General features: G+C 29.9%; 2 protein-coding genes across 2 annotated transcripts in view; both read left to right on the top strand.

Annotated features, from left to right (window-relative positions):
- Positions 1-1,624: 1,624 nt before the first annotated feature.
- Positions 1,625-3,197, top strand: LOC125064409 (facilitated trehalose transporter Tret1-like). Its single transcript, XM_047671400.1, has 4 exons — positions 1,625-1,826; positions 2,270-2,428; positions 2,532-2,671; positions 2,961-3,197. The coding sequence occupies exons 1-4, from the start codon at positions 1,625-1,627 to the stop codon at positions 3,195-3,197; spliced, it is 738 nt and encodes a 245-aa protein (XP_047527356.1).
- A 5,178-nt stretch (positions 3,198-8,375) lies between these two features.
- Positions 8,376-10,722, top strand: part of LOC125064262 (general odorant-binding protein 70) — a 32,724-nt gene continuing 30,377 nt past the window's right edge. The window contains exon 1 of the mRNA XM_047671214.1: positions 8,376-8,595. Within this exon, the coding sequence (XP_047527170.1) occupies positions 8,512-8,595 (84 nt within the window). The 5' untranslated portion in view covers positions 8,376-8,511. The remainder of the gene's footprint in view (positions 8,596-10,722) is intronic.

Here is a 10,722-nt window from a genome sequence, read left to right as displayed (position 1 = left end):
AGCTTTGATTACTACAAGATTTATAGTCGACGTGGGAAAACATGCGTTGCATTGTGTTGTACTTTATTATTCTGCGCTTGTGTAGCGCAGACTTATCTGATCTGTATAGGGGAAAAGGCAAGTTAATATCTTATATTTATATAGATATTTTTAAAAGCTGGTGTTGTGTAATATTTAAAAAGAGTCATAATACATAGATGTTGTAAATTCAGTTTTCCTTAGGAATTTTACTGTAGCTCATAAAGTATTCAAATAATTTTGTTATCAAAAGTTTTGTCAGTGAAGTTCAAATAGTTGATGGCTCTGATGAAGTCCATAGATTAAACGGATAAATCATGGGTCCAACACGGGTATGCATACGACAGACAGTAAAGAAACCTTGAGGTTTGAATTGTCAGAAACATGCAGTAGGGGAAACATGGGTCACATAAACTCGTATTAGGGAAGCGAGGAGGAAAAAGATCCAAACTTTTTCTACAGTCGAGGGTAGTCTACCTGGGTACCCGTCTGGGTAGGTACCACCCATTCATCAGATATTCTACCGCCAAAAAACATTACTATATATTGTTGTGTTCCAGTTAGATGGGTGAGTGAGCCAGTGTAATCACAGGCACAAGGGACATAACATCTTAGTTCCCAAGGTTGGTGGCGCATAGGTTATGTAAGGAATGATTAATATTTCTTACAGCGCCTTTGTCTTTGGGCGGTAGTGAGCACTTACCATCAGGTGGCCCATATGCTCGTCCGCCAACCAATGACATAAAAAAAAGAAATCTTAAGCATCATATTATAGTTGAATATAAAAAAGACACCATTCAAATTTTTAAAGTTATATATGTATATGCATTAGCTAGATAAGTTTGAATAAGTTTTTTTTCTTAATAATAAACATTATAAAGTTTGTTTATTATTAAGAAACTTATATATTTTTTATTTATAGCAAAACTCCGACATGCAGACGGAATGGAATTCGATTCGATTTCACGAGCAACTCTTCTACAGATACTTGCGGCTTTCGAAGAAAACATTCAAAATCGTCTCGGTAAAAATGCGAAACCAGTTTTCACAGCTGACTTTGCAAATAATAAATATACAAGACCATATATCTACCCTCAACTTATCAAAATGACCTGAAGTACAAAATGGATGGATTTATTCTTTTTATGTTTGTCTAAGAATTTTCAGTAAACTATAAGACTCGATGATTTCTTAATAAATATATAAGTAGATAGTATATCATTGATAAAGATACTAACTTGCTATTACATATTTACATTGTTTAAATTAGCTAAAGAACTTACATTAAATTAATGTCATTTGAAATAATTTTTTTAATTTTTTTTATCCTATATAAAAATATTCCTATATATAAATATTTATTTAAATAATATTGATATATTGTTATATATCACTAGTTATTTGGAATATATTACAATATATAAAACGCATTATATCACAACAAAAGTGTTGCTGTGTTGAAGAACTAAATAAAAAGACAATTTATAAAAATGTCAATTGTGACGTATTCTATTAAATATTATATCAAAGGTTAACAAAGAATTATTCAAAGAAAAATCATTTGGACCTCAATCAATTTATTTTATTATAATATGATGATTTAATGATGTCTAGCATAATACAAATCAACTACCCAGATCCTGGATTTTGGACGGCAACTTCTATGATTCAATTAGGGTATGGAGTTTGGGTGAATTTATCAATGGTGACAATTGGATTAGCTTATGGTTTCTCAGCTGTGGCACTGCCTCAACTAAGCTTACCCGAATCTTTGGTAAAAGTGACAATCGCTGATGAATCATGGATCGGTTAGTAATCTGAACTTTCTTGGTGTCTATGTGATTTGATTTAATTTATTTGTATGTCCACTCGATTAAATTTCAGTCACGGTGGTGAATCTCAAAATCCCTCGACTTACCTAAAATCATGGTGCACAGGTGTATGCGCCTTCAATTTAATAGTCCGGTGGGATGGCAACCCCATACAACTGGACAGATTAGCAGGACTAACGACTAGAATTAGACTATTAAAATATAACACTGCCAACCTAACTTAAGCTGTTACGGACAATATTTGAAAGGAAAGAATTAGTACCCAGCGCATAAGGATTAGCAGATATATTGGCTTTATAATCAGACAAATAAGAAAGTTATATATGTATATAGAATAATGATTTGGGTATTTAAAGAAATGTACAAATATGATAATTCTCTGAAGTGGAAATTAATGTATGATTACATTTTTTTGCCAGCCAGTGTCATATCTTTAGCTTCCCCAGTTGGTTGTGTTTTGTGCGGTTATTTGATAGATAAATTTGGGAGACGTACAATGATAATTTACAGTCAACTACCGGTTTGTGTCGGATGGTTGTATACTGGTATTGCGAGCTCTGCCAAACATCTAATACTAGGTTAGTAAACTCTGATAATAAATTAGTTAGTTTATTGTATCTTTGCATCTTTAATTCCGCTTATGAGTAAAATGTTGTATTAGATGATGAATTATTTTTGAAGGTAGAATTATTACTGGCGTGGGTCTTGGAATGGTGATGTGCGTTCCTAGAGTTTATATGACAGAAGTTTCACTACCGAATATGAGGGGTGTGATAGGCTCCTTCCCAAATATCGCTATGTCTCTTGGTCTTACTATGCAGGTAAGTAACAAAATATTTTTGTTTTACGTATATCTAACATTTTATATTTATTTTATGTAATAAAATCTTGCTGGTTAACAGTCACATTTGCCCATGAACACTACTTCACTATATCCTACCGTGTCATTTAAAACGTTTTAAATCTTGTTACGCTAACTACGCTGAACTTAAATTTCAAAGAACACTAAAAAAATAATATGTTTCGTGATAAGATATTTTCGAATGTCCTCAAACAGTCATATTCAAAGTCTAAATACCCACTGGGTATGTAATAAGACTTAATTTTCAGGCTGCTTTAGGTTCTATGTTGAGATGGCCAACGCTGTGCTACGTAGGCTCTGCCTATACAATGTCATTATTTTTAATGAACTTTTGTCTTCCTGAAACACCATATTATTTACTTCAAAAAACGTCAATAGAAGATGCGCAGGTGTCTCTCAAGAAATTCCGTTCAAAGAAATATAATATCGAAGCGGAGATGGAAGAACTTATAGATTTTAAGAACGAGAATGATATTCATAAGTAATATTATAAAAACAAATGCTTAGATGTGTATTTATGTATTTCGATTCAAAATTAGCATTTAATTTAGATTGACATTTAAGGAAGAATTTGCGGCTCTCTTACGACGGTCTTCATTGAAACCATTTTTCCTTATGACAATATATACTGTGATATCCCAAATGTCAGGTTCCTCAGTTATATACATGTGGACTGTCGACGTATTGGAGGTATTTATTATTTATATTAGTTTAATAATTGCTTTACCGAAATATTTTCTGTACTGTTATTTAGTTTAAATATGTTAATAAGAAAGACTATTAACTTCAATACAATTTTATCAAAGTTAAGACTATGCACTCTGTTACGTAATTGGTTATATATTGTTTTCTATAATTTTATATTGGTATTTAGTACTTTTTTATTTTAGTAGTCTTTCTTTTTCATTCAAATCTTATCGTCAAAGCTATACAAATTTTATTGACATTAACAATAGGTCATTGTTAAATCTTTGTTTGTAAAGTTATCAAGACAAAATTGCATGTAGATTAACAGTTTTTTTATTATTAATAAAAACAGAGATCGAAGTCGTCAGTGAACGCTGAATTAGGAAACGTTATTTTAGGCTTTACAAGAACTGTTATGGCGGTATTTACAGCTGTTCTTATATTTAATATTGGAAGAAGACCTTTAGCGATAAGCTCAGGTACCCATATTTTGATAGATTGTTGTTAGTGCTGACCAATTATCATAGTTTTTTTTATTAAAAATAATTATCGCTTTAATATTGAAACAAGAATCAATCTCAGAGACAAGAATCAACAATATCTTTAGTCGATATTTTTTAAATATTAATTATTTAAAATCTTGACAAAAAGAATAATTACGACCAAAATATGAACAATTATAAAATTTATATGTAAAATAACAGTAAACTTTTTTTTGCTGTCGAGCAGAAAACTGTTTTCGTTTAAAAAAAGGATGTAGTTACTTTATTTCACAGAAGATTTCTCGGTACATTATTGGAAATATTTTTTTGGTAGATAATTATAATAGACTAATAGTTTACTCATTGTCTGAAATAGTAAGTATATATTATATATAGAACATCTCTATAGGTAGTCTGTAGATTTATCTATCTAGTATTGTTTTTACAACTCCTTATATTATAATCGTTCACTCTTCTATTAATGTAACGTAACTAATTAATAAAATAAATAATAAAATAACATTCAGGCTATATTTATTGGCAAATTACTCAATATATTTCGTTTACCTAGCCTTTAAGAAGTCAGAGCAGTTGAACCAAGTCATATTTTATCGGAAAGTATTATCATAATTATACTTTTATTTTCTATACCGTACATAAATGATTATATGTACCAAGAGTGCAGTTATACTAATAAGAAATGTATAAAATTGGTTCATTAGCAGCCTGTAAATTTCCCACAATTTCCTTACGACATATTAAAATGTTTATGTTATAGTAATTAATTATAGTTATGTTATAACAGCTACAGGTGTTGCTTTAGTTTGCCTGTTTCTCACTCTCCTGATACGATTTGGTGAGCAACCCACCGTTTGGCCTCAGATTGGCTATATGGTTTATATCGGGTTTGTCACAATGGGCTACTACACTCTGCCGCCTCTTATTATGTACGAATTATACCCTTTACAAGTAAGTTGATTATTTAATATATAATTTAATTATATTATTATAAATTTAACTGATTGTTGTTGTTTTTATTAGCCCTATTAGTAAAAATGTGTGCTTAATTTATTATTTATAATCGGACCATGTTGAGTAGAAATGTTCCAAAAAGTCTAGTAAAGCGCAAAAATACTAAATAAATGCATAAGCATAACATTATATAAAGAATTAGTGTCACTTTAATAACTTTTACCAGTTTTACCACATCATCTCGTGCTTGGCGGTGAAAGAAAACGTCATGAGGAAAAACATGTGTCGGATCAAAATCAGCCACAAGTGAATCCACCAGCAGATTAATCCGATAGAACTTTTATAATTGTTTAGTATTTTTTAATATTTATTAATGTATTTTTCCTAGGTAAGAGGATTACTTGGCGGGATATCAATATCAAATTTAAATTTATTTATTTTCGCGTCAAACATTTGTTATCCGTATGTGAGAGACTGTCTTGGTTTTCCGAACACGATTCTTGCTTTCGGCTTTTCTTCTTTAATAGGTTATTTAAATATTTGTTATTAGTTCATTAATATGTAAAAGTTAAATAATTACGATCCCCTTTTTATGTTTTAACGTAGATCTATTTAATCACATCTTAAAATGACTGGCCGACATACTACGCACAGCCTAAACTTGTAGGTCTAACAGGATGACATTTTGCACAATAATTCCTTTGGAACGTAGGGAAGCTCTAACAAAGAATTTCTCAGCTCTCAGTTTAGAAATGAAAAATGGTGTTCTCATAATGAGATGTTGAGCGATAGTTATTTAAGCTTTTTTGAAATTAATACCTAAGAGGGTGTAATTTAAGATGACAGTTTGCATGGAGGTTCGTTATTTAAGAGGTTAGGATTATGGAAATCATTGTTTGGGCTTCTGTTTATAAGGATTAGACTCTTCTACAGCTTCTTTGGGGTTATGAGAAAAAGACAGCAGTTCTAGTGTTTTTAAAAATTCATTACCGTCGTTATCGTTAGAAGGTAAACTTGGGGATTTAAGTTTGTAGAATGTTTTTTTTTATTTTAAAATTGATGTTTAGGTTTGTACTTATAAGTCAAATAAAGTCGCTTTAGCGTTTGACATCCGATGGTATAGCCCACCGGCTAGTCTTTTAATGAATATGTATTCAATCTGAAAATGCACATGTTTTATGTACTATTTTTAAATTATAAGTCACATGATTTAACTTCACTGCTATTTTTATACAGAACTTAAAAGTAACTTTATACTAATAATAGGTTTTTTCTTTTACCCAGGCTGCGTATTCTTATACTTTTTCTTGCCAGAGACAAGAGATTTAACACTGCAAGAGATAGAAGAATATTATAACGATAGGCGTTCTACTTTGACGTCACAACGTCGAATAATGTCTGTTCAAGTACTAAAGGGAGTTGGACAATCCAGCAAATCACTTATAAAAATAACCGATAAACGCAACAAAGAAGAATCTAAGGTTAATTTTCGTGGATCGAATTTGAAATTAGAAACGAAGAATGACGAAAATAAATAATATTAATTAAATCATATTAATGGTGTTTTAATTTATAATCTGTATAAAGTCCTTAATGAGTAAAAAGTATATACTGAATTATAAAACTTCAATAATGATAACTTAATTTTAGTAAATTTTCGTACAAACATTAAAATTTATATTTATATTGATTTTAGAACTTAGAATGTTTGGTTTATATTTGGAATGTTTATGCAAAAGTTTAACTTATTGAATGTATATCAAAATAATTTGAACGTCTCAATATTTCATAATTAATAGTTAAATTAATAACAGAGATGAATTTAAAAAGTGTTAAAAACATTCAAATTAATTATCCTTTTTAATATTAATTTCGGCCGTGTCAAACATTAAGTACAATATTGCTATAATTACGTTGCTTAAAATGATGTATATCTCATATGATAGCTTATCGTTAGCACATAAAGTACTAAAAAGTGTTTCACAAGAGAGAATCTAGATTTATATGCCTCATATGTCCTACTTAAGTACCGACATTGCTTCATAGTGATATTTATCATAATTATGTTTTCATAAGGCTAATTAACGTATATTATAACTATATTTTGTAACAAATCTGAGAAAATCATAAATAAAAATCTTAATTTAATCATTTGAAATATAATAAAATAAACAAAATGTATTCATTATTATTCAAGTACGTACATAACACGAGTAGTTTTTCAACGTCGTTTTACCAAATTAATTTAAACTTTAAGTTACCACCGGAACGTACCACCTCCACCACTTTCTTCCCATCGGCAAGAAAGTCATCAGTTACCTATTATTTATCATAGGTCATTAATTAATTATTATAAGACCTAGTGACCTCACTAGAAACTCAATTTGAATTACAGTGAGTATGACGAGATATTAACAAATTCAAAATAAATCACAATTGCATTTTATAAAACTGCTTTTTTTTCATTTTGCAGGAAATTAGAATTATGTAACATTTCTTAATTTAACTTTACTTCTTTTTTAATTAAGATTAAGTAAGATTTTTTAATTCAAACTAAAATTTTTTTTTTTTTTTAGGGTGTAATATTAAGATTTATTACATTGATGTATCAGATCCATAATATATATAACTACATGGAAACAAACATGACCACCCGTTGAATTGTCATATCATTGATTTTTTTTTAAATTCAATATCGATTATACGCGTTTTGCGGTTATATGATGTCGACTAAAAAAATCATTATCGAACGATCTATAAAAGTGGATATGTTTCGATTAGATATCGTAGACTGCACGAAATTATTAATATAGATTGTCAATTTCAAAATTTAAAAACTTAATAATTTTGTTACTGTTACTTTTTTATTTCGCAATATTAATTTAGTTTAACTATCATAAATTACGTTCAATAGCAATAAATATTATGAATGATAGTTTAGTATTTTCCTCTCAATATTAAATTTCCTCTAATTATTAAATTTCTCGATACAGTATAAACAATTATATTAAATTTTCTTAATTGTTATTTCAAATGACAACTTAATTCAATAAAATGTATTGTAACGATATATTGTGAATCTATCTTAACAATCGATAAGACAATTGTCAAGCCAACTTTCGCGCCTGAACTAGTTTTTGTTTCATGTATTGTATTTGTCAATAAGAACACGACTAGAAATCTATAGATTTCCTTTATCTAGTAGATCTAAGTGTATACTAACACAATAATAACTATATTAATATGTTATGTGACGTTTAATTTTATGTCACTATTTTTAAAATATATTTTGAGATAATATTGCTATTATATATCATAGTTATACAATATAAATATTATTATAATTATAGCCATATAAAGAATATATAGGTAATATTATCTTCTAATTTTAAATATATTTTACTCGTAAACAAATATTTTTTTATCGTATGAAAGTATCTATTGCAAAAACAGAACGCAGTATGACAGTTTGAAATAGGCGCGAAACCCTCCTACGCGGGCCTTTCAAAAATCAGCGCACTTACAACCAAGTTCCATATTGCGTTCGGTCGCGCGCCTTTCGCCTCACGTCGCAGTAAATAAATATTCGTTCGAAATTTAAATGAACTATCGTGTATAAATAACTTTTCAAATTAATTTTGTGTCTGTGGGAATAAAGATGTATCGCAAAGTTAGTGTGCTTTTGTGGTGCCTTTATGTTTTCAGTTTTCCATTGAGTGATAGTGCTATATCGGCTGAAACTGTAAGTAGATTTTTCCCATATAAAAATACCTTATTTTTGTAAAAAAATCACGATTTATACTTTTTAAAATTTAATCTATTCGGGTATCTAATAGGTATATATACGTTTGGTAATAATATTGAATATTTTAAAAACACTTAAATATGTTTTACATATTACTTATATTTATTGTAAAACGTGATTTATATAAAAAATATATCGTTCCGAAATCAATAACAACTTGTTCTACACATAACTGCTCCAGTTTCTTGACAACCTTGAAAGCGTGTGACTGTTTCTTGAGTCACAGCAAGTCACAGTAACGATCTATTATGATTTAATCGGATATGTGTTTACATATTTAAAGATTAAAATAATACATGCAAACATATTATATATTATTATACATTTTAATAATATATAATAATCAACGAAATAATAAAACAAAAGTAATTATTGCATGGATTGTAAACAAATAATTAAAAAAAAATACATTCATGCCCGAGAATGAAATATAAATAGTATTAATAACAGTATTAATCATGCAAAAAAATATTTTAAAATTATATTATTGTATAATCATAGCGACATTTTTTTTTCTCGCTGGAAAACCCCTTTACGCGCTTCCCCCGCGTGATGGTAAGTGGGGGGTGTGTGGGACTCCCTGGAGCCCTGGACACCGAGTGCGTCCAGGTACGCCGGGTTTACCCACTAAAAAACCAGCGGTACCCTCTCCGTCTTTCGGCGGGCGCCACGGGATCGCTTACGCATCCTACCGTGACGCCCTGACGGTCGGCCCGCCTGTGCGGGCCTCCAACACCTAGAGGGGGTTCTCAGGGTACTGAGACCCCCCTAGTCCTTGCGACGCCTATTGAGGCGCGGGGAGAGGGTGCGCGTAGCGCTTCTTCCTCCTCCCCAGTCGGCTTCGGTGGAGCGGGTCTGCAGCGGCATCCTCTTCCCGCTCCCGCTCCGCGGCTTCCTTCTGCGACATCATAATCATAGCGACATAGCCAGTTCTCAATAGAGACTTGTTAAGTTGAGATATTGGATTTAGAACTAAACAAAGAGCGAGAAAATATAAATATTAAGTACGGTTTGCGCACATACGAGTAGAAGTTATAGTCATCATCCTGCGAATTAAGCGACTCCTTGAGATTCACCGAAATAAAACCACGAGGACAATCGTACATTATCATGTTATTCATCATTACAACTCATGTTGAGTTGTAATGATTACGCATTCAATATATAGCGAGTATATTTTATTAAAAATGTGTGAAATGTTAGATTAATAAATTAGATTTAGAAATTAGAAAACGTATGGTGACCATGTAAGTCTATTTCTAATAAGCAAATAACAAAACATAGCATGCTAAAAAAAAATCTGGAACTATTTTTTTTTTTTAATAATTACAATGTTTATTTAAGTGTATGAATATTATAATATAATAAGTACATATTTCAAAAATTAATTAATTCATATAAATGTTTTAATTTTTTTTAAATAATTTCTATCTTGTACATTGTAGTCGATTAACTTCCCATTTAAATATTATAAGTTGCTATATTGACTCGTTTAACAATAAAATGGGATGCTCAATAGTATTACGGATCATTTGATGGTGAATCTTAATAGTCTAAGGATCAAATCGAATATCATTAACTGAACTCGCTTTACAATTTGTCGTGGACTTGGAAACTCTTACAATTTACTTATTCTTACTATTAGTAATTTCTATGCTGTATATAAATCAATTTGTGTTATATAACAATTATATATTCTACGAGTTTATAAAAATAGACAAAACTAGATGTTTTAAAATATTTAAAATTAATTTTAAATGTAGTAAATTAGGTATGAATGAATGGAATGTTTGTCAAAAGCAAAATTTTGAAATATCTAAAGAAATATTTAAAACGTTTTAGAGTTGTCACTATTGTGTTGAATTTAACATGGAGTGTACTCGATAATCGACATTACATGCAGGGGTTTTGTTAGTGCCAACCAGAAACTAACTAAACTTAGGGTTCATTCACATATATTGACGTCACAGTTTTTGTATTATATTTACATTCAACAACTTACATTGTATTAATAGATCTCTATTAGCTAATTAGATAAGGTCATTCAGAGCTTAGTGTGATATT

This window comes from Vanessa atalanta, chromosome 5 (assembly GCF_905147765.1).
Source record: "Vanessa atalanta chromosome 5, ilVanAtal1.2, whole genome shotgun sequence".
Lineage (NCBI taxonomy): Eukaryota > Metazoa > Arthropoda > Insecta > Lepidoptera > Nymphalidae > Vanessa > Vanessa atalanta.
The sequence above is the reverse complement of the archived record's forward strand: the minus strand, read 5'-3'. Positions and strand labels throughout refer to the sequence as shown.

Excerpts from the sequence above, each read along its gene's own strand:
- LOC125064409 (XM_047671400.1), top strand. The coding sequence starts at position 1,625 with ATGTCTAGCATAATACAAATCAACTACCCAGATCCTGGATTTTGGACG. Across the intron at positions 1,827-2,269 it reads CGCTGATGAATCATGGATCG|CCAGTGTCATATCTTTAGCT; the intron begins GTTAGTAATCTG and ends TTTTTTTGCCAG. Across the intron at positions 2,429-2,531 it reads TGCCAAACATCTAATACTAG|GTAGAATTATTACTGGCGTG; the intron begins GTTAGTAAACTC and ends TTATTTTTGAAG.